Source organism: Grus americana, chromosome 2 (genome assembly GCF_028858705.1).
Source record: "Grus americana isolate bGruAme1 chromosome 2, bGruAme1.mat, whole genome shotgun sequence".
Lineage (NCBI taxonomy): Eukaryota > Metazoa > Chordata > Aves > Gruiformes > Gruidae > Grus > Grus americana.
Window position 1 is genome coordinate 110,201,538 of NC_072853.1, and position 24,798 is coordinate 110,226,335.

At 38.9% G+C, this 24,798-nt stretch overlaps 1 protein-coding gene across 7 annotated transcripts in view; it reads left to right on the top strand.

Annotated features, from left to right (window-relative positions):
- The window catches only part of TPK1 (thiamin pyrophosphokinase 1), a 319,194-nt gene that overhangs the window by 53,739 nt on the left and 240,657 nt on the right, over positions 1–24,798 (top strand). For all 7 annotated transcript variants that reach the window (XR_008575907.1, XM_054817003.1, XM_054816997.1 and 4 more), the window contains one exon: positions 5,414–5,488. Coding sequence is in view for 4 of the 7 variants with exons in the window: in XM_054816997.1 (XP_054672972.1) it covers positions 5,414–5,488 (75 nt within the window). In the remaining 3 variants the exon portion in view is untranslated. The remainder of the gene's footprint in view (positions 1–5,413; positions 5,489–24,798) is intronic.

Consider the following 24,798-nt stretch of genomic DNA (forward strand, 5'->3'; position numbering starts at 1 on the left):
ATTTAAGCAAGAACGTGGGCTGCTTTAATAGAGTGGTATTCTTTAAATAGCCATGTTCCTAATTTAAAGAATATCAGTATTAAAACTTTTTTTCCCTGAAGTGTTTGTTAAAATTGTCCACTCCAGTTCATTACAATGAATTATTTTTTTCTTGATGTCATAATTCATACCTTTATAAACTCACTTGTTAATTGTCCCTCATTAGTGACTGCATCACCAATAGCAGAAGTTCCCATCCCAGCTTTTGTTTGACCTAGTAATGCTTAGCACTACACAGGAGCCAATCCACACAGTATGTTAAGAAATTTTTAAAGTAAAACCTGGTATTTTCTGATTTTTTGGTAGATTGTATTTCAATTAAATAGGAGAATTTAATGTATTAAACAAACACAAAGCCAACACCAAAACTAAAGCCCAAACCAACAATATAGCAAGTTGCTTCAGTAATTTTGCTTTGATCTGTAGCAATAGTCTTACCTATCTTCACTGTAGTTCTGCAAGAACATTATTTTGGTACATTTGCTAGTTTCATGAAGTGCTTTCTTTAGGGTTAATTATGATTGACTCCCACTAAATATAACTTATGTGGAATTCTTAGAATTACAATTTCAATGCTAATTCTTCTGTAGCAGAAGAAACTTCAACTGTCATATGAAGAGCTGCCTTAGCCTGTTGCCCTGCTGTCTTTTATCAGTGTCACTGTTTTGAATTGTGAAAAAAATGCCTTGTCCTTTCTCACATACTCTGATATTTAAGTAGGCAGTGACTGTTCATTTAAAAAACAAATCTGTGTGGCAAGAATTTCCTGAATGCTGGTTCTGGAAACCAAATAACTTTCTCTTTTCTCTCTCTTCTCTCTCTAATCCTGGTAAGTAAACTGATGTGAGAGCAGCAATTTGAGCAGGAGGAAATTCTCAGTGAGATCATTCAGAGTTTTTCTCCCCCAGAAGCTCATTGTATATTTGGATTCCCACCTATGTGGTCAGGAATATGTGTAACCCAAAACTCTGCAGTGTCTTTTCAAGGGATCTTGGTCAGTATTGTGGATAGCTAGATGTATTTCTACCAGTACAAAAATTTTCTGAAAATTTATAACCATCTTCCAACTTTGAACATTCTAAATTAAATTAGTTAAATACTTTACTAATGGTAAAATCCCTCTGCCCCTGTGCTACCTATCTCTTTCCTCCTTCTTCCTCTGTACTAAAACCTGCCTCTTTGAGGAAGGTGCTTGATAGATCATTAGAAAGGAAAGGAATGGCTCCTCTTCAGGCAAGCAGTAAAACACAAATAGCTTAGCAGAAGTCTCTTTCTGTGGTTGAAGCTCTGACTTTGGAGTCCTATTTTGTTAGCACCCTGGGTTATCTTAGCACAGCGTATCCCCCCATTGCCTGTTACCGCTTACATAATTTCGCAAAGACTGGGAATAGCAGTGATCTTTCCCAAAGGCCCTCTTGTTTGAAGTAATGAAAGTTTTTTTCCCCTTGGAAAATTCAATAGACAGGAACCTCTCAGTATGCAGCATAACTTCTAGCGATATTATTCAAACACTGAAGGGAAACAAAGAAGGGGCATATATTATTTTATTGCCTACCAGAGAAAAGGTTGTCTTTAAAAATATATATGCCTTTTGCATATGCTTTGTGACAGACATACAGCCTGAAGACTGGCATGTGACAAGGGGAAATCAATAAAAAATGCATAATGATATTATAAATATTTATGGAATAGCTAGATGAGTATAATATGACAGGGAGAAGCCAAGAAGGCTTTTAGAATAGCAAACGTGTGCTCTAAAATATATTGGGATTCTTCTGAGTGAGTTAAAATGGGGTAAAAGGCATTGTGGAGGCTGTCTGAGACGTTCACAACACCTTTAATTAAAGTCCTTTCTAGGAAACCATGAGAAAAGCTTCGTTACAGAAGTGCAGCTAAATAAAAGTTGGAAAGGAGAGAAGGGAAAACAAAAGGACAAAGTTGTTCACTGATGGTCCCAGTGGGACACGTAGGGATTGTTGATTGATTTGCAACCTAGCAAAGTAAGGAGATGTTTCTCTGTGTTTCTGGCAGGATTAAAATTTCCAAAGACTAGGAATTTTCTAAGTCCACTAAAAGATTTTTTAAGCGTATTTTTGCATAGAACTGGCTGTTGATGTAGTTGTGCACTTGTTCATACATAGATCTGTAAATTATGCCTGCAAGACTGCAAGGTTTATAAGCAGCAAATAGGAAAACAAATGGGTAAGACTGGAGATGAACAAATTTGGTTCCCTATATGCAAGTAAAAATTTCCTATAGTTGTCCTTCTGTCCTCGTGTCCTGTAGAAAGTGGGCCTTACTGCACAGCTAATTCTCCTACAAGAGGACTTACATTGTGGGACTTGGTTCCATTCATTCTCTGTGTTGATGTAAACATCAAGAATAAGCTGTAGGTTTTGTATGGAGAAATTCATTCTTTTCTGCTTGTGCTGCAGATGGCTGAATTTGCTCAGTCTGCAAAAGTCGCAAGAAAAGTACATAATGAAAGAGAAAATTATACTAAAAATGGAAGCAACTATGCGAGAGACCAACTTGTTCTGCCTCTAACAAAAGGCCAACAAAAGCTTCTTCAGTGGAGATGCCCATATCTGGGGACAAGTTATTTTTGCTGCTGAATTCTTGCTTACAGAATTCTCTTTCCCATTAGTCCAAACAGAGCACAATTTTGTTAATGGTTGGGTCAGGGTGCTAATTATCTTTGTGAGAAATGGATGGGCAGACAGTCTGGGAGATAGATGCTTCCTAATTTGTTAAGGGCTTTTAAAGATAAATGGCCTTGAAGTAGATTTGTTTTCAAACGAATAGCCAGTAGAGTGCTCGGAGCAGTGGCACAGTGAGCTCTCATCAGTTTTTCCTCAGAGTGATGGATGTTGCATATTCTGTCTGTTGACGTAGTCTTTGCCATCAGAAGTCCCAATTTATTAATAGTTTTTAGGGCAATGGTTGTAAATTATTGCAGCCCAATTTTATTACTGTTTTACATCTACCGAGGACTGAGCCCTTTGTGCAGCTTTATATTAACTCAGCGAGCACCATTAAAGTATTGACATTTAGGCTCATTTTGGTGGCATTAATCATAGCATGTTATCATGCATTAATTGCAGTGGTTTGAAATGGCTGGAACGTTCACTGTTCTAAAAGCAGGAGAAACAATAATTTCCATTTCTCCACTTTTTTCAATCCATAACTGTGCTTAAAAAATAACCCCACAGCCCAAAAGGCACAAAACCCCCCTCCTAGTTGTGTGCTGTGGGGGCATCTACCTCTCTGCTTCTTTGCAACAACGGAACAGGTTAAGAGCCAGTAGCTCTTACAGGCTTCACTGGAAGCTCTTACAAGTGTCATCTCTGAAAATCAGCCTCTGAATTCTTGTTGTGGATGCCTACAGTCAGGCCTTGGCTTCAAAAACATATCTTAATATATAACAAGAGTCCTCCCGATGTGCAAAAAAAAAAAAAAAAAAGGCTAAAAATCTACTGCGTTTTCATATGCTGATATGGCTTAAGGGTTTAAAACAGACACAGAAATGCCTTTTGTGATTCACCAGCAGGAACAGGTTTGCAGCGCCTGTGTCGAATTGTATTATCCTAGCAGTAAAAGAACCTGTGATGTTTGCTGGCCCTCTTCAGTGGAGGGCACCACTAAATGATTATGTTTAATATAAGGAGTTGGCAGCCTTTCTCACTTAACCATCATTAGGAGATCTGCTGCTGAGGTCCCATTTTGTGAGGCAGCTGGAAATTGGCACTTAGTTTGAATGTATTGTTTTCTACCTTTCTCTTAAAGTTCAAGGACAAGGCAAAACTGTTCGGACTACGCAAAGGAAAAGTTTTTTTTCTCACTGTCCTTTGTTTACTTGGTCCTCTGACCTCTCCATTATTCTCTAAGTAAATTTAGTCCCTAAGTAAACTTATTCTCCTATATATACATGAATTAAATAGAAGTGTGGACCATGACAGCAAGGGTGCAAGTAGAAGACATGAGGAAAGGTATTTGAAAGCATGATGCAGAAAATAGGTGTGGTAAACACGTAGACATTTTACTGGAGTAAAAATTATCAAGGTCTTCAGTAGTGTTTCTCTTGAGACTTACAAAGGAGGACAATACTGTTATTTCTGTATTAGGGAACTGAGGCATAGAATGGGTCAGTGGAGAAAGCCTAAATCGCTCGAAAGGCGAGATGCAGAATAGTGGTGTCCCAATCTCGTTACCCTCAATTCGTGCTCCTAACTACACATTCCATTTGTTATTTTAAAGATCGCCATGTCCCTAGTCCCACCCCAAGATGTTCCTGCACCTTCAGGACTTTTACCACCTGTATTTTCCCTGGGAATGTCGTACGGCTTAAGCCACAGCTTCACCTGTAGCCTTCTGCCTCCTGCTCTACTGGATCTGCTCAAAAGCCCAAAAGACTTTCTAGTGATAGAAGTTTTCTTTTTTCAATTACAGTGGCTTTACATGACCAAATAATACTTCATTAACCTGATTGCCTAAGGATATCAAGCTCCAGGGGAAACTTGTATTCCTGTATGATTGGCAAGATAATTAGGAAGTGAAATAACGCAAATCCCACCACAGGCAACCATCATAAGATTTACGTATTTATTCTTTGAAACCAAAGTGTGTCATATCATAAATCCTTTTATTTTAAGGCTTTTATATTTATAGGTTTATTATTGACCTTCACGATGGACATATTGCTAGGGCAGGAGGCTTTAGGACCCAAATCAAGTTGGATCAGTTCAGCTTGCTGGTAAATCCACTGAGATTTTTAGTCTGCAGTATCACCTAGATAACACAGGGTAAAGTTTGATTTTGCTTTTACTAGCTTTGATTTTAAGCTCCTTGGGCATTGCCTTTCATTCTGTATATTTGTAAAGTATCTACCAGAGTGGGTCTACCACAATTAAAGCTTCTAGATGGTACGAAAACGTAGGCACAGAAGCCACTGGTGGCAACAAGAGTTCTGCTTCCACCAGGAAGAGTGGAATATTGGACCTAGATTAGAGACAGCTGCATACGGAGTCAGCTATGGCCTTCCCTGTTAATAGATGCCAGGGTGAAGCTCATATCAGTAAATGCTGTATCCAGGCAGCAGCAGCAAGCAGGAGATTAAAGGAGAGCGCTGTATAGATGCGGGGTCCTGTGGAGGATGGCCTTCAGTGGATAAACGTTTAGCAAAACCCTACCAAGTAAAAGGTGTCTAATGAAGTTCTGGCAGCTTCTCTATCTGAAAATGATGAAACCTAAGTAGTAAGGAAGTTAGTGGAGTTGCTCTGAGGTGGTTGGACTAAAATTAATATGGCAAAAGCAAAATAAAAAAAGGGGAAAAAATCAATATTCTTGCTAATAAGAATCAACATTTATTTTACAGGAAACCTGAAGTTCTGCCTTCTGATTCTGAACCAGCCTTTCAACAAAGGTCATTTTCATTGTCTGTGGAGCAAAGGTAATAATAACTTAGATACATCTTCATTTACTTATTTACTTAGCTGCTACTCAGCTAATGCACTTCATGTCTGTTGAATTGCAATGTGGCAATTTCCACTTAACTTGAGCAACCTTCTGGTGGAGGTGCGAATCGGCAGTATATGTCCCTTGTTGCTGAATGCAGCAAATGAGCTGATTATGCAAATTCTGCATCTCTGCATTGCTTACGTCAGTGAGAACTTTATGGACTGATCTGTGTAAGACTGTAGCTTTTCAGAGGCATCTTAGGAATGATCATCGTTTTGCTGACAAAGTGTAGTAGATCAACGGTGCATTTAAGAGCCTGGAAGCGAGCATTCCTTTAAAGGTCATCAGTGAAATGTGTTAATTTAAATCAAAATAAAATGAACTGTGTGTATATTGTGTTGTGAAAGCAGTGGGAATTTGCGTGCGTGTCAGAAATATGCAAATCAGATTTCACTACTCCTTTGTTTAATATGCACAGTGCTAATCATCATCTCTGGTATCATAGCTGCAGATTTACTGACATTTTGTGGAGATATATAAATCTTTACAAGCTTGGAGCTATTAATTTCTCTGGTGCAGAAATGTAGTCCTTCAGAAGCTTTCTGACAAACCACAGGAACTGTCTTTAACTTGTTACCAGCCTGGGAACCTTGTAGAGAGATTCTTCTTCACTGACTGGGGCAGATAGAGCTAGCTATTTGATTTCACCGTAGGCATAAGGGCTGACAGGGGGTAGCTGTATGGTTACAAGGAATTGGAGTAAGGGATGAAGCAGGAATGAAGCATTTATATCACTTATTCCAGTAAACCTAAATTAGGTGCCTATATAGGCAGAGGAGAAAGAAAAGAAGGGAGAGACTTGCACAGAATGATTCAAAGCATCTGAACAAGTACTGTACCCCAAACAGGCTCTTTTTCACTTGCAATATCAGCAAGAAATGGCAGCAAGAAGTGCTCACCGGAAGGGCTGTCAAGTGCATTTTCTAGATGTGATCCTACATGGTTTTTGATTTTAAAAAAGTTACACTGAAAGATATACTCTGTATTAAATAATGAAGGGAAGAAGTATTTTGATCTTACTTCTTTGTCCCACCTTTCCTGTGTTTTGAGGGTTGAGGTTAAAAAAGAAATAGCAAACCAGATGTGCAGTTACTGAATAGCAGTATTTAGTGTTTTGTAGTATCTTGCTTGAGTTGCTTTTATGCTGTGTTCTGTTAATCAGCCTTTTTCCTGTCTTTTGGAATTTTAAGTCTTCCTCTTGCAATTAAACCTGTGCAGGGTGACCCTTGGGGCATGGGAGGCTTCTTACTGTAACACTAATGGGCCCTTAACTGTAGTGCTTCACTGAAGGGTTGGGATGAGAAGCTGAATAAAATTGAGTAGACCAAGGACTGTCTTGCCTGAGACTACCTCAATGGGTTCCTGTCCTCTGAGCATAACTGTGCCGAAAGTAATTACTGGTGCTGTGGATAGTTTTTCCAAAGAGTCCATGAGAGTTAGAAATAGAAGTCCTATTTAAGCTAATAAGACTTTTGCTGCTAGGTTACTTCCAGAAATAGGTGGATATTTTCTTTCTTAGTAAAATGACACAGGAAGGTGGTGACATAGTGAACCTGAAATGTTTTTCTTCAAAACATCTCAGCATCAGTAAACCTCAGAGAATCCAGAATGAGGTTTGGGCAACACCTGACTGACAATCCTAGTGGACTGCTGTAGGTGTCAGCAGTCTTGTGTCTCCTGGATCCTGCTTCTGAAGGACTGTGAGCAGAGAGACTGTTGCAGGACTAGGAGAACCTGGGGGGGTTTGGTATTTGAACTGAAAAAAGTTCTGAAAGAATGAAACATCCTTAGAAACAGTGCTTGATGACTGGCTGCATGTGCTTGAAATCTCATAAAGGAGTGACGAGAAGGAAACAATCGAGTTGTTCATCCACAGAATATTGCCAGCTACACAAATTGGGGGAAAAAAGGAGAGAAAAATGGAGAGGAGGAAGAAAGGATAAAATATCGACTGACTTCTCTAAGTTACAGCAATCTTGGGTGTTACACTGAGTACAGAATGCTGAGATGTGTTATTTTCAAGTAGGTTGTATCCTATCAAAATAACTTGTTTTGTTAGCCCTGTCACTTTAGTGTCAAGTAAAAATGGTGTGATGTGATATGTCCTGAGTCTAAAAAAAAAAAAAAAAAAAAAATCACATCAATAAGTGTGGCTATTCTAGGCTAAAATCATCCCAGGTGTAACTCCTCTTGACCTCAAGAAAAAGTGGTTGCAGCTAATTAGCCTTTGCCTTATTACAGACTTGCATGAAATCTATTTTTACTGACATACTTTGAAAAGAACTATTTCAATCTGTACAAGTTTGCATGAACTTCCTTCCCTGTGCTTTGTGAAGGACACTGAAATCTGATTTCTTCACTTCCACGGGACAGCTTTTACCACTCTTACCATGCAAGCTGGCTAAGTGACAGTAGTGGGGTAGTATAAGCTAAAGACAACTGCTATTTTAGTCTATTATAATTTGTTACTGTAGTAAACCAATCTAGACCGTATTCTCTTTGTGTTAGGTACAGTCATACAGTATTAGTGCTGTCCTAAAGGCAGGATGGATGAAATGCTGGAGAAGGGATAGTTTACAAAAGCAGGATGAAGAATAATATGGCAGAAGATACTGGTAGTTCACTGAAGGATTTATTGGGTTGGGTATAGGAGGGAGGGGACAGACCAAATGGCAAGAGAAATTGAAGAGAATAGGTCAATAAAAGGGAATAGGTATGGGAAAAAGGTCTCACAGTAAGTGAAGCTGATACAAAGAGACTGAATGTGGGAAGGTGAGGTGGGTGCAGAGGGTTGGGAATACACTGTGAGTAAGCACAAGGCTAGAAACATCAGTCAAATTCATGAACGGTGTTCCAACGGTGGCTGTTACTACAAACATTTTTACTAGTGAAAGTTGTACAGCTTCTGTCACAGCCCTTATCCTAATTGTGGAAAATAAGTGGAAGAGACCAGGCCCTGCTTTTCTCAGAGCTGCACGTTTTTGTGTCTCGGAGGTTCCTGTAAGACTGGACCCAGTAGGGCCTTACCATAACCCCATCACACATCCTCAATTCCTGCTCGTGCTTCAGTGATGTTTCTAGCTCCTGGTTTGAATCTTACTTACCAAAAAAATTGGTAGGGAAAACAGTCCAGCTTACATTAGTCTCTAGTGATACTTTGCAAATGGTTTCAAATGTAAATGTATCTTTAGCAGAAATGACTGAGTTGTTGAAGGTCTGAAGTTGTCTCTATGTTAAGTTTGAAAAGTACAGAGGCCCGGGTTTTAGTGGCTGAAAACAGAATGGGCTTTCTGGAAAGTAAATGAAAGTTTCTGGGATTTCGATTCTGTTCTTTAAAATCTCTTTAATCAGAAATTCAATGACTTACTTATGCCAAGAATTTCAGTAATGTCTAGTAATTGCAAGTGCTTCTGGTTTTTTGATGTTTCCCTAGTGAAATACCAGGAAAGGGGCAGAATTACTGCAGTGCTAAGAAATCACCTGTGTAAAATTGTTGCAAGTTCAGGCTTTGAAAATTGTTTCTTGTTTCTGAAAACATTGCCCTTACAAGGTATAGCACTCAAATGATGCAGAATTGTCTGCATGTCCTCACGTGATGGTAGCATGCGAAATGGCTGTGTGTTGTAGAGTTCTTTCCGTTCTTGAAATGTTGACAATGATAGCTATAAAGAGCAAGAACTTACGCTCTGAAAAATAACATTATTTCGAGAGTCAGAGTAAAATGGCAACATTCTACAGCAATCTGATGAAGTTCCCATCAGTGCTGTATTTCTGGGAATGGCAGGTTTGTTGTTAAATAGCATCTTTGGATTTGCTAGTGAAGAAAGATGTATTGTAATAGGTTTTTTTTCTTATGTTCTATTTAACCTCTGGCTCACTGTTCTTATATCCATGGGTTTACTGATAAATGCAGTTGCAGAATTAAAATATTGGTTAATGCAGTCCTGCTTGGCTGAAGAGGAAGACTTTTACACTTGTCCCTTATAGTAAAGAAAGTATTTTTCAATTCTTACAGTGGTTGTGATGCATAAGCCACTGTGCCTTCCTCAAAAGGATTGTGATCTTTTTCTGCAAATAAAGGCTTTCTGCGAAAGCTTTAAATCAAACAGAATATGTTGAACTACTTTAAATATTAGCTATTCATACTACAAAATGTCCCTGGCTGATGTACTAGAATAAACTACCAACATCCTTTTGGAACAGGCTGACTGAATCGTGACTTATGGGATGCTTATTTAATGTGGGACAAGCAGATGGGAAGGAGACATGATTGTATCAGTTCGTGTTGGTTTAAAGTCTATGAGACTGGGCTGCAGAATTGTCTGTCCTTCAGGAGTATTTCCCTAAATAGTCTCTTTCATGGACCATCCCTTTCAGTTAAGGAATTTGGGGTCTAGCTATCTCTCCTTATTATGCTACCCTATTAGCCACTTCTCTATAGGCATAGTATGTCGGCATTTTGTGACACTTTGTAGATCATGAACATGGAGGAACTCCAGAAAGAGGAAAAGCTTGTTGCTCACCCTAGAGGTTTCAGCTCCATATTTTTGGGGGTCTCTATAGGGTTTCTGTACTGATACAGTACGAAGCAGACTTCTACAGCAGCAGTGTAATATACCCAAATCCGAACTTGTGTTAGATTGTCTAGATACTAAACAGTATTTTCTTACTCTACATCTGTTGTGATTGCTTATCCATAAATTGAGTTTTTTCAAGTTTCCATCTTTATCAATACCCATTTTACAACAATCAAAGTGACTATTGGATTTTAAATAGTATCTTGAATGTTAGGCAACTTTTCCTGTCAGGGTCTGTTTGGTGAAAATGCTGCTAATTGAATGGATTGTTAGCACCTGGAGGTGACTGCCAATTACAAAATACCTCCTCTTCCTGAGTAATCAAGTAAGGAAAGGTGCTAATTTGTATAATGAATTTCAGAGTCATCTGTCTTTGGATGCCACATGCTCCTGTGCATTTTATGTTCCATATGCTTTTGTCTGCAATATAATTGGTGATTGATATTTTGTATGTCTTCTGTTGAGGTCCAAGAGCTGTGTATAAAGGCAAATAAGACATAAATACAAGCAGCATCATGAAGCTCAGGTAAATATACTGAGGTAACAGATTAGTTGGAACAGTTTGAATGTCTCGGAGCAGAGAAAAGGGTATTGTAGTTTAATAACAGGAGGGAAATAACCTGACTTTTCTTGGTGCCATTTTTTTCTTCTCTATGATTGATACTTTTTCCTGCATTGTCTTTAGTGGTTGAACTCACCTACACTTCTGGAATTATTGGTATATACAGCCATTCACTTGCCCTCTTACCTGTCAGCAATGAACTTGCCTTGTTGGCATATGCTGTGCTTTTTTCTCACCTTTTATTTTCATTTCTAGCTGAACTTACTTGTAATATATCTCAAATTTGTACTAGACCCAGAATTGGCAGCTGGTGTAAAACTTGAGTGAATTTAGAGCAGCTGCTATTAATAAATAGGAAAATGTTCATAAAAATGGTGATTGGGATGTCGCATGGACTTGTATGCTTTATTGCACTTTCCAGCAGGCATCCAGACTAGCAGTAACTCTTTCTGCTGGCCTCAGCTAAACTACTCTGTTCTCCCTTGTGTAATATTAGACTCCTGATAAGTCAACAATGAAGTTCATTTTTCCACATTTGAATCAAAACAGGAATATAATTTCTAGTTTGTATTTAGTAACTTAAATTTGCTGTTTGGTGCCACTCAATTTAAATTTAAAAACCAATTTTTTACAGTGATGTGCCTGTTGTTGGACTGCATGCAGTGTGTTAATGTCCCTCAACTACATGAGTCCGAGAGAAGTTATTTCAAGTGTTCTTGAGAGTAAGGGTTCTACGGTATACTTTAGGAACAAGAAAATCTGCCCCTGATTAGGGCTGGCTAACACTATGCTTTAGCTTGGAAACAAAGTAATATCTGGATCTTAGAACATAGGGTAGTTTGGACTAACAGGGATTTTGGGCAGAGAGTTTTTCTAGACCAAGCTTTGCCCATGACTCAGTGTATAACCTTGACCTTTACCAGTTTTTCAGTGATGACCTGAAGGTTTACATTTATCTTCATAAAACTAAGCTTTAAACTCCAGAGATATGGTAAAATTCTCCCATTTGTGTCATGTATATTGTTAGTGCCTTTCTGGTTCCGAATCAGGGCTCTCGAGAAGTAGCCTAAGTGCGTGGACATTTTGCAAAGTAAGTCTCATTGATTTTTGTGAAATTTTAGATAGTTATTGGCAAAGCTGAGAAAAGAGCTGGCCTTCCAGGCCTTTTGCACAATTCAAGGTCCCTCACCACAGTAGTAGCTGTGATGGAATGAGGTCTTTAGCTAAAATTTGAGACATACTAGGCAGCATCTTTTTTGTTGATTTTAATTCTCTGCAAATCCAGCAACAGGAAATTCTGAGATCTAAAATGAATTTTTGTTTGTTTAAGGGATTTGAGATTTTGTTTGAAAAACAAAAAAAAATTAGTAATTAAGATCCCCCTCTGTGATGCTTTGGAAAGCTAAACCCCGCTGAGCCAAAGTTTGGAGTAACAGAACAATAGAGAATTACTTTGAAGTACTAGTGAAAAGCATAACAGATGATTACAGCACAATAAAAAAAAAAGGGGGGAGGTTATTACAGTGCTTTTTTTCTATTGAGCTGGGATGCAGATCCCATTAGAGGAGTTCTATTGTCACAAGTTTTTCTATATAGAAGCCTTTGATAGCATCATACTATATATCCTGTTACCATCAGGTTTCCCAGAGGACAGTTGAAAGAAGGAGCTTTGGAAAATATTGTCAGGAGGTGCTTTAGAGCACCCGAAGCAAAAAGGGAAGCATAAGGCAATACGAAAAAAGATGATTAATAGCTCATTTTGTTAGTGATTCAACATGAGAAATCGTCCTGGGAAGGAACCCAGGGAGCAGGGGTGAATGCGTAAGGTTAGGATAAGTAAGACCTGTGACAGAAAAGAGCAGGTTCTTAATCCCATAAAAGGAACACTTGGATTTTCACTGCCTCAAGCTACACAGTGAGAAGTGTTTAAAAAGATTGTTTCTCTGGGAGTTACTGCAGGGCAAAAGTATTATTTTCATAGCTAGAGCTTAACATGAATCCACTACTAGGGTGAAGATGTAAGGTCTTGTAAAAGATGGATGTTACCTAGGGTTGCTGACGTCAAGGGTCTTCTCGCTGGCTCTGGTGGCCTTTAGATCAAACTGTTGTTTTATAGGCTTCCTTTTTCTCTTACTCCAAGATTGCCTTAGGGCAGACAAACCTTTTTCTTTTTTTTTTTTTTTTTGTTTTTGAAAACCCATACTGGTACAAACACCTCACCATCAATCTTGATCCAGTGGTTATTTCAAATGGTGATTGCTTTTTTAAAGTGAATCTCCTCTTTTTAATTTACCTAAATCGAGTTCTGTTTCTAGCCTTTGAATTTTAAAAGTTTTGATTACTTTATTACCATGATTGTAATAATGAATAACTCAGTGAACAGTTTAACTCTTCTGTAATAAGTTGAGACTATGCTAGTATTTATTGGTTATTTGGCTGATGGAGTGTGCATCCTTCATTGTCTTCAGTGCCAGTAGTTTTAGAACATGGATGTTGGATTGCTGGTTTTCTCATCTGGATGGTTTACATACTGTCTTGTGCTCACCCATATTGTCAAGTATTAAAATTGAACTTTTATTTAAAGTCAGAAAATAGCTAACTTCTCTTCTCTACCCGTTATCTCTGCTCTTTTGTACAGGTAGGCTGTTTTGTTAGATTATAGCAGTACATAAATGTGATAGTAAAAATAGTACGTACATTTACATTTTGAAAACAGCATTGTGAGATTTTTTTATGATTCATTAGATAGCTCGCCACACAACATATCATGTAAGTTCTAAAATGATTGATGGACTTCTGTCAAAGGTGTCAAAGACGGCTTTCTCTGATTCTCTCTGTTTTTGTTAACTTCCTTCTATAGCGTCACTACTTCTAAGCTTCTTTAATGTATTTTGGTTGTTATGTTACTCAGTGTTGTCTGTGTGAGATGCATGCAGATGTGTTTTGTTTGAGTTTGGGAGCATGGGTCATGTTTATTCCTAGGCAAAGACCAGAGTTTTTTGAGAGTTAATGGAGATCTGGGCTCCTCACTTTATGTACCTAATTGGAGACACTCAGAGTTTGAGTAAGAAGAAAATAGTTCTTAATGATACCTAAGCCTGATGACTTCACTGGGATTATTCTTATGTTTTACATACTTGAAGTAAGTGATCAGGTACTTTGCTGGATTTTGTGTGAAGTGCATCTTGCTGGGATGAGCCAAAGGAGCTATGTACGGTGTTAATTATATTATCTGAACATGACAAATTATAAGAATAATTTGAGGATTTTCTGAATTTATTTTAGTGTTTCCTGTGCCATAAACGTATTAACATATGGGACAGAGCATGGATGTTCGGCTGTTGAAGATCCATATTAGTTGAACACTTCCATCTTAGAACTTTGGAGTATTGGTTGGGGATTTTGTCTTGTTTATTTCTGATGGCACCAAAGATTTACTTAAGTAAATGAATGAAGCTCTGTTGACTTTGATTCAGTTTCATGTATTTACACCAGCCAAAAACTTGACACATAAAAATGGAACGAGTATTGTGGCTATTAACACCTTTTCTCTCACAACTTAACAATTGTTTTTCTGATACACTGAGGAGACACTGTGACATACAGCAGCCTGACTTCAGGTTTTTTTGACAGTGAATCACATTGGAGCAGAAAGAAAAATTTGTCATAGGTCAATTCCATTGACCTCAGAAATAGCAGGGACAACCCATAATTTTTAGAAGCATTTTGTTATCATCTTCCATTGTTGGAAGTTTTATGACTAGGAGCTTGATGTAAAGGCTCTTGATGTCAGTATTCCTTCAGTTACTTTGAATTAATTTGGCTCAGACCTTGATAAAAATCTTGCTTTAGGGAGGGCCTGCTCCTGTTTTCACTGAAATAAACTTTAACATTAACTCGGATGTCCTGGATAAGATGATGTTAGCACGACAAGAGTGAATGAATGTTGGTTCAACGTAAGCTGCACTAGCACCAAAGTAATTAGGTGCTGTTGAGTATGAATGTTATTCTGTTGGAATTTCTTTTGAAAAATCCCAGCTCCTATGAACTTCAAACCCTTGCTGCTTGTGTTCAGAGCCCAGGCTCCTCAGGACTTCTGTTTCTGGTACTATGAGTTGTTCATCAGGTAACCAAGTTTTTACTTATTTCCGAACACGCACTTGTCTTTCAACCTTTGTAAAGTTACCTGCATCAAGCACTTTGTATTAGCTCCTAGCTTCCAGTAGTCCATAGTTTTAGCTTGGTGTTTGTGAGGTGTAATAAGCTATGACTTTGAAAAATCTTTGAAGTGCCCCCAAATATTTTGAAATTAAAGAACTGGAGAAGCTCAGAGTGTGGCTAGATTGCACTATTATGTAACATTAGTGGCCTAAGAAAGAGCACACATTTGTAACATGTTGTCACAGTGACTTAAAATTAATTTGGGGCTATGCCAGTTCTGCACTTCAATAATAATGTCAAGATTTTTATAAACAATTTTGAGTAAGTTATTTAGCCTGTGAAAAGATATAGTTGAACAAAACAACACAACTCATGTTCAGTATAGGGTTAAGGTGGGCAGAACTGCTTTGAAGTCCATTGAGGTACAAAGCAAAAGCACTCTAAGTGCAATATCTGGCCTAGATCCTTCCAAAAGAAAGAGATTTTGATGGTCGTTTGGCTTTTCCCAGATTGACATCTTAAATGGGCTCTGGCTTTAGGGGGGTACATCCCAGCCTTTCCTTTTTTCCACCCAGGACTGGGAGACAAGCTGAGCACCGAGCAACTGAGGCATGCAGTCATGCAGCACTTCTTAACAGCTTGAACTATGTTTCATCTTGATTTAAAACCACTGAAAACACTGAATGTTTGAACAGTCCACTTACTGTCTTGACAGCTAATCCAAGATAAAGGGAATGAGAATTATACCTTCCCTTCTAGGAGGATAAATATTAAGTCCCTTACTTTTCAGACAGAGCATGACTGCGAACAAACCCTTACAAAGCAGTGAGGTATATTCTCTCAGTCTGTAAAATCTACAAGCTTAAGAATTTTTGAAGTCCGGAGAAGAATTTTCTAGGTAGGCCTACATCATAGAAGAAGTATCGAAATGATCTCTCTCTAATTTTTATAGTTATTTTTTCCTATCCTAGTTTAAGTAAACATTGCTCCTGTTCTTTCCAGATAATAAATGAGGCAAATGATGGAATTGCTGTTGATTTCACAAGATGTGGAAAATCTTGTCCTCTGGGACAGATGCTGCATTCAAAGGAGCCTTTGTAGTCATTCAGACTTAGACCTTTTCACTGCTAGAAAGATGTGAAATAATTACAGATCTGGAATGTGATTTTTTTTTTATGAGGTTTCTAGAGAAAGTGATTAATATCAGCAAGTCACAACAAGAAGTCACATCTGGTCATTGCCAGATGAGTTGACCTGAGCATGACATAGTTCATGTGTCAACTTTGTTTAGCTGAGCTGTGTAATTGTTTTGACAAATGTATGCAAGGCTGTTATGTGATATCAAAAGGTGTATTTAAACTGCAACAAAGGCTTTAGACCGACAGAAAGCTTCTGCCAGGAATAGTAGTCTCACCAAGATGTTTGAACTTGTTGAACCCTTTGAATATCTTACAGAATTGTCTGGTTTGGTTAACTCTACTTACCTGCCTGTTTTTCATAGCCAAAGGAAGTTTGTATCTTGGAGACAGTGCTTCATGGTTTGTTTTTTCAAGTTGGATAACTGTTTCAAAAGTTACAGTGGGAAAGGAGAGTGAGCAGAGACATGGGCAGACAGAGAGAGAGGGAATGTGCCCCGAAGTACGCAGAGCATTACTGTATAATTGATACTTTTTAGGAAATAAGATCAGGTTAGACAAAGGGATTACAGTCAGTTTTAATTCCTGGGAATATCAGCATATTACAGAAGTAGACTGATTCTTCCAGTTTGTCTATACATTGTCCTTGGTGTTGCTGTAATATAAATAACTGTGATATTAGCAACTGTTTGGCAAAAGCCACAGTCTTTTTTTTCTTTTGTGAATTTGTCTTTCCCTCTGCTTCCTGAAAGAGAAGGGAAAGTGTAAGAGGGAGGCATAGTAAATGTCCACTAAATGTCACACTGACAATGTTTACAGTTGCACTTCCCATTTTGCTTAAGTAGTTAATTCACTGGGTCCCCCAGTGATACCTCACTTTACCTGGGACATTTAGCTGTAGTTTCTTAGGTCAGTGCCAGTGTTTCCCTCTTCAGTTGACAGACGGAGATCTGAGTTGTCTTCTGGCTCTCCACAGAAATTTAGATATATCTGCAAGGTATCTAAAGTTGAGGAGGTGGGGAGGGCAGCCCAGATGTGAGGTTATTTTCTCTTCTGTTTCCTTGGCCAGTTGGAAAAACAAGAGGCAAGTGAATTTTGTGGCAGCTGATACCTATAGTTAATCTGCTTTATTTGGTCTCAGTGTTATCTGCCTTCTACCTCAAGTCTTTCCCACTAGCCATCTCAAACCTTACTTTTCTATTTAGCAACAGGGGAAGGACAATGAGGTTAAGACCCTGGAGACTGCAAAGCTATCATCTAATTTTGAACTTGCCTTGGTTGTCGTTTTCCTTGTCCACCCCTTCTTTTGTAGGCCTATGCATCTTTGTCATAGAGCAACGCTCTCATTAGGACTTTGTAAAACCCAGATACATACTAACAAGGCATCTGAAGTTGACCTTTTGTCTGGGAGGGAGATTGCTAATGCTCTTGGCAGTGATTTGTGAAGTTGCTTTCCTCAGTGAATTTAGGATCAGTTTAGTATTTAAGCTTACTTCTAAATCATGCATTTAATTTTATTGCTTTTTCTTTAGATCTATAGATTTGAGTGAGCATTAATGCATCAGTCATATTTCATTCAGTGATTATAGTGCTTGATATCCTTTGTACTCACCTTCTAGAAATGCTTTGGCAGCAGAACTGACTATGCAAAAAATGTATAAGAAAGGGTAGAAATAATAAATGCACTATCAATTTGGCTGATGCAGTTCAACATTTTAAGTTTTGTTTGTGACCCACTGTTCATCTCTGGCAATTTAAATATACATATGCAGTGTCCTTTTAAAAATGTGCAGGACAATAGGTAGGCTCTAGTGTTATTAGCGTAATAAATCTTTGCTAAAAGAGGTTTCTCTTACATTGCAAGTGCATACTACTGCTGTTCTCATTTAGATATTAAATTTAGAGGTGTGCAAAATCTGTTGAAGTTTGCTGCAAGTCTTAGCAATTTTTAAATTTTTTTGGTAAGTGTGCTGTCTTATCCCTTCTGGGACTGCTTAAAATAACATGGATAACTGCACATTGAATCTTCGTCCCTGCTGATGCAGTAAGCATCACATTGTCTAGGGCACTTCTTTATCATGGCAGTGCAGGATGTTATAGTTGATAACCCATGTCACTAGCCATAAAAGTTGGGGAAAGGGAGCTTGAAGACACTTTGGGACAACAAATTTGGTTTACATTTTATGTGTCACATTTGACTATAGTAAAGAAGTATCCAGCTCATTCCCAGATCCAGAAGAGTGGCACAATCATCGTCTGGGAGCTGAATGCACTGCTAAAAAGAAACTATAAAAGATTTTGTTTGGAATGGTTTGGAAGTGTTTTTAAGCCTGCTAATCTTCTTATTCCTAGTTTATTTGTGGTACTTTATCTAGCATTGTATTATAAAACAAGAATATCACTATTTTGTGTGAATCAGTGTGATGATTTGAAGCAACTTGGGCTTACTGATGTGTTTTTCTTCCTTCATAGACACAGGTGTTGAGCCTGTAAAAGAGGAACTTGTGTGGATGTTCCTTTTTCTTACTGACACTGCAAGACTGCTGTAGGTATTCAGGTGGGTGGTAAAAGTGTGTGTTACACACTAGTAGATGGCGGGTATCCGTAGATTTGGCGATTTCATGCTGAAGTCTTCAGAATTTCATAGAATGGTAAGAACTAGTGCTCTGATTAGAGACAAAACCACTCTGATACAGGCTGAAGATTTTTGAGCTTCAGTTTGGGAGACCAAGTGCATTTTCCCTTTTCACTTTTCCTCCATGTGGAGAGGTCAGAAGTCATTTCAGTCTCTGCTACCTTGGGAGCTGCAGTGATTTCTTTTTCTGCAGTCACTGAGGAGCTGTTGACCTTGCCCCAGGGAATCTGGAAAAAGTAGGATATGAAAGTGGGACACAGATTTGCATCAGTGCAGATCACTGAGTCCTTCCCTGATGTGTCTGTGGAAGAACTTTTCCTCTCTGTCCAAATATGGATGAGTGATTGTCTGGCCGCATGTTTCTACAGAAGGTCACTTAAGAGGTTTTTCTAGGTTTAGAGGTATTCCTGGTTCTCACATCGTACCTCATTTTCTGTTTGGGAACCACTTCCAGAATCAGTTTAAAATCATACTGCAAGTACATTCCCTGTCTGTGATCTTTCTGAAGTGCTAAATGTTTCCAGACACTGAGAGAAAAAGTAGAAAGGAGCATCTGGCACCACAGCCAAGTTTGAAACCTATGTGTTCTGAGCAACCAATACTATGACGACATGAATGTTAAACCATTTCTGGGATATTTTCCAGTTCACTCAGTATTGGAAATATAGTGCTGAAGTGAATAAATTGTCCCAGGGGTCATTTGGGACTGAGAAGCAACTGTTCATTTAATTGTATTAAAACAAATATTCTGTCAGAGTGTTGTTTAAGTCTATTAGTGCTGTAGCACAGGTTTGTTTAGAAATGGCAGTCTGCATTCACACTAAGAGCAGCTGAGAGAGAAGCTGAGTGGGAAGATCAACACACTATATTTTTATGGGGAATATATGGCATATTTGGGCATTCTGAGAGAAACGTTGAAGTAGTAATGTACCCAAACATAAATAAACATAAGGAATGCTTTTTCAAGGTAGCCTGGAGAAGTTACGTGTCCATATTCCATTTAAAAATGGCAAGTTTCACTGCCTTCGGTTCTTTGGAAAATCCTACCCAAATCATGTGAAAATACATGTTCATCTGAGATTCCCAGACTTTCGTTTCCTCTTTAACAAATGAAAGTTGGGAAAAGATCCTGTTAATGCTAATATCCATACAGAGCAACTCTTATTTTTGTGCATGGTGATTATTGAGAACTATTCTAGCAATAACGCTAGACTTATGTGGAGACTTGGGGTATGTGTCGTGGCTTTGCCCCAGCTGACAGCTAAGCACCACACATCCGCTTGCTCCCCCTTCCTCCCCCCACAAGGGGATGGGGAGGAGAACCAAAAAAAGCCTCGTGAATTGAGATAAAGACAGTTTAATAGGATAACAATAATAGTAGTAGTAGTAGTAGTAATAATAATAATGGTGATGCACAATTGAATTGCTCACCACATGCGGAAGGAAAAATACCCCACACCCAATGTCCAGTTTGTTTCCAAGCAGCAAATCTGCCTCCTGGCTCGCTTCCCCCGTTAGACATGGAGCATGCCGTTCTATGGGAGGGAATATCCCTTTGCCCAGTCTGGGCCAGCTGTCCTGGCTGTGCTCTCCCGGCTTCTTGTGCACCTGGCAGGGTGTGGGAAGCTGGAAAGTCCTTGACTTAGTGTAGACACTACTACTACCTAGCAACAACTAAAACCATCAGTGTGTCATCAACATTATTCTCATCCTAAATCCAAACCACAGCACTATACCAGCTACTAGAAAGAAAATTAACTCTATCTCAGCTGAAACCAGAACAGTGTGATAAGGGAAGAGGCCAAAAGCCTTCATCAACCGTGAAGGTTGTATATGGCTGTGTGGCAATGCATACTGAATGCTGTTGTCATCGTCTTTTGTGTGATTTATTAATGTTTAGAGAGTAAAGGCGGATAAATCGTCCTTGAGCTCTTGTTGGCAAAATACTGTAAAGTCTTGAAACCATTAGTTAACTTTTCAGTGACTTCATTAAATCTTGGCTTAACGGCTATCTCCTTAAAGTATGATGGACTGTGGGTGATGAGCTGGCATACCATCCTGGATGTCAGTTTGTGTACGAAAATAAATCACAAACCTACAAGTTAGTAGAGTCTCAGGTTTTAACGAAAAAGCTCAGACAGACAACCCACGAACAGCAACGCTTTCCCAAGTAACGCTTTCCTTGGATAAGTATTCTTTGGAGGAATGCAGTAAAATGAATCCCAAACATTAGGAGCCATTTTTCAATCTCAACTTTTTTTATCTGCCAACTTTCTGTTGGAGTTTAATCTATTAAAGTTCCAAATGAGCGTGAATTCCAGTTCATTGCCCACTGATATTATTTAGGCCATAAGACTTGTCAAATGGATTTTATTGACATGTTTGAAAGTTAACCCTCTCCTATGCTCCTGTGCAGAGGATGGACGCTGAAAGCACAGACTGTCACACTTACCTTGTCAAAATCTCTAATGTAAAATCTTTAGAAATGTGAACAAATATTGATGTCTTGGGCTTCAAATAAATTACATTTGTCTTGCTCAGAATCTTAATGCTTTTCAGTAAATTCACAAGGAAGCAAGTAATAAACTCATGTATAATACCAAGACACTTATTCAAATGTTTTATATCATCTTTTATGGCAGCCATAGGCACTTAAGACAGAAGTCCTGATCCTACTCATGTCAACAGTAGTTGTTTCCTTGACTTTGGTCAGAGTTTCAGAAAAGAGAAGCATTATCCTCGACTGCCTTTGCTGCCCTTGGTAATAGACCTCATTGGCCTCCAGTGCAATGGAAGTCTAAGCAACGGTTGCCCTTTCCCAGGAAAAGAAGGGAGAAGTTTCCAACAGGATGAGCTGTCTGTAGAGAGTTAATGCAACACTTTCTTCCTCCCCTTAAAGGTGCTATAATGGAAAGCAGATATGGACAACTGCTTCAGCTGTTTCACATTCTTTATCTGAAAGTTACATTTTTGTAAGTAGCTCATAAAAGAGTAATAAATTCTGATTTGCTAAAAGCTATCTGGTTAATGGATTGTTTCAGAACTATTTATAATAGCAGCTATCTATTTAATTAACAGTTACAAAACATACTGCTTGTGCCTATAAGATGCATATCACCTTTGTTTATTAACCCTTTGTAAGGGATGTATGGCTGCATTCTAAAGTCTAGGACAGATTTTGTTTGAAGAAAGAGTGATATCGAGTTAGCAATTTTAAACACCATTTTTAGCTGTACCATGTCTTCAGAAATTGTCTCCTTTCACCAGCGTGTCCTGTTCTGGAAGGCTTACACCTTGACTTTAAACCTAGTGGTTGATACTGTCTCTTAATTCAGAGCGTAGTGAAGGCAGATGCAGTGATAACGACCCAAGTTTGATCGGCCTGAGCAATGCATTACTTTCCAGGCCACATGGATGTGTAAACCCCATCTTCCATTCAATTGCAAGGACAGATACACTATGAAGAGATAGAAAGACAAAGACATGGTGTTTTGTTCTGACATCCGTATTGACTCCAGATGTGTGGGGCTGAGTTTCAGGTAGAGTGGCAGACTTTCACCGAGTCCAACCTCATCCCCCCTACTTGTTTAGGCTTGCAGCTCCTCAGAGACTCACACGATATAGCCAACCACAAATTTAGTGCTATTAGGAGCTACTGCAGAGTCGCTGCTGACTGATGAACTGAGTGTGAGGAAGAGTCACGCTGTGTTCTGATTCAGTAAGTCCCTCTTCAGATACTGAACTGGACTGCTGTGATGGGTGCCAACTTTCTTTTGACTCTAGATGTGTTCAGCTGGAGCTCAACTACTTCCATACCTTAAGAAACAAACTACAAAGGACATAAAGGTGCCGAGTGTTTTTTATGTCTTTCTCAGTGGTATTTAAACCAATGTCTAAGAAGCAAAATACCACATATCAGTTCCATGGGCTGGATCCTCTTTGTGGTGCTCAAAAGTCTCCTACTTCAGATTATTTTCCTAAGTGTTTCTTTAAAAGTCTCCCAAGGATCCAGCAAAATAAAAATGCTTAGCTGATCTTGTGTGAAAAGAAAAAGAGTGCAAGCACACAGCAATTTCAGAGAAGCTGGCAGGAATTTTTAATGTGACTAAAAGTGTCTGAGTGACAAATTAGTAATAAAAATGTCACTAATTAGACTGTAATAGAATCTTGATAATCAAAACTACTTGGGTGAGACTAAATATATTCAGATGATGGGGAGCCCAGATAATGGGAATCAGCTGAACAGAGAGGCAAGCTGGCAGCTTGTTACAAAGGAAGGCTTAGGGAGATGGTGGGTGTTTTGAATAAACAAGCACCTAACATAATTTACAGAACACAGTCCAAAAGTAGGAATGAAAGGACAGCTGGATCAAGAATTTTAAATAGTAGGGAAATATCAGCTCTCTTGACGGAAGGAGGACAGAGGCAGTGCTAGAATTTCTCTCTGCAGTTTTAATGAGACAAGTAAGCCTGGCTTAAACCTTTTGAAGTCTGCTCCGTCCTACTAAACGGATTCTGTGTGTTCGAGGAGCATCTCAGGTCCTCTGTTCTGCCACCAGCATAAGTTCATTATATGGGACATCAATAGGAATTGGGTCTGCGGTGGGATAAATTGCCTCTTTGAGGGGGTTTGGGTTAGCTGATTTTGTCAGGTAACAGGTTAGTTCTGTGGTGGGAACTCATGACACACCTTCTGGGGAAAGAGGGGAGATACTGGGAGGTTTTCTTTATCCTTGAGTCAGCTGGTTTTAATAAATGCAGTTTAGTAGAAAATATGCTGAAAATGCTAGCAGTTGCCCTTTGCAGAAAGATGAAAGTTTGACAGTGAGGGAACAAGATATCTGTAGAGGGAAGGAGTAATCCAATGTCATTATCAACTGTTGTGTGAGGAAGAAAAACCTTCACTCTTTGATGGGGGAATGTCTTTAAGCAGGAGCTTTTTGATTCCTTGGTTGGTAAGTTGAACTGACTTAGAGGGGTGCTGTGATTCTTTAAATTATTCTTTCTGCTGGTTCTAATGCTACATTTACGTCATTCTTCTCATCCCTTCTCAGGTGGGATTGTGGGACAAGTAGTACATTAAGTTCCTAGTTTAGTGTTTTCATGTGTAGCAAACTTACAGTGTGAGGTGAAAGGGCCTTTGGTATGGAAAACAACCCTGGGGAACAGGGCTATAGAACATGTAGGATAAAATGGCTCTGCTATGCATGAAAAGAAATTGACTGAAAATAACCTTATTCTGTTTTAAAAAAAAAAATATTTTTCCCCTTGCTAATCCAGCCTTGTCACAGCATAGCTAGACTAAACACAAGTGTGATTCCCTTTGTCTTTTCCAATTTACTGTTGTAATTACCATAATGTGAGATAACTGAGCTGTCCCTTATATGGTGCAGTAGGATCATTTGTGATGATGATAATCACAAAGCACATTACTGCTAGAGAAGCAGTGATGTAGCTGTTCTTGAAAATACTACTTTTCAACACCATTTGATTTAAGGCACCTGTATTAGCTAGCCAGGAGTCTGTCCTTCACAGTGCAGAGAGAGGCAGAGGCACCTCCAGAAGGTGGAGTGCCTACACTAATGTCCTGACCTGAATCACGCCCTTGAGTAGTCTCTTATCTCATGCCTCTGGTTGTTATGCAGAGATTTTTAGGATCAGTTAGGCATGACGAATCAGGCCTCTTTGAACCTTTAGTCCCCTTGATACTTCTAAGCCCAGGTTTTTTGCTGCTTGCCTTCCATGTGGTGCACAGCGGCTTGCTGGAGCATCATTTTCTGACTTCCCCTACTTTCCCTCACCGGGGACCTCAGCCTGGTTTCTGATGATGGAGCTCTTTCTCGCACAGGGCCACCCTTTTCTTCACATTCTGCTTCATAAATAGTTAATATCTGGATATTTCAGGCTTCTCCCTGGAGAACCTTGTGTTCACTCACCAAGAATTTACTCACAAATTGGTATCATGCTTGAGCAATCAAAGGATGCTTACACCAGGGGTGGCTGAGACTTCTGCTTAAAGGTCAGAACCTCATATCTTAATTGATAATATGAATCACATCTTGTTCTCCAGTTCAAGTGGACTGATCAGGAATGTAGTCAGCTTTTCAATTAACTAGTAGCTTCTAAATCACTGTGTCAGTGTGAGGGGTGTTTATTGCAATGGGTGACTGT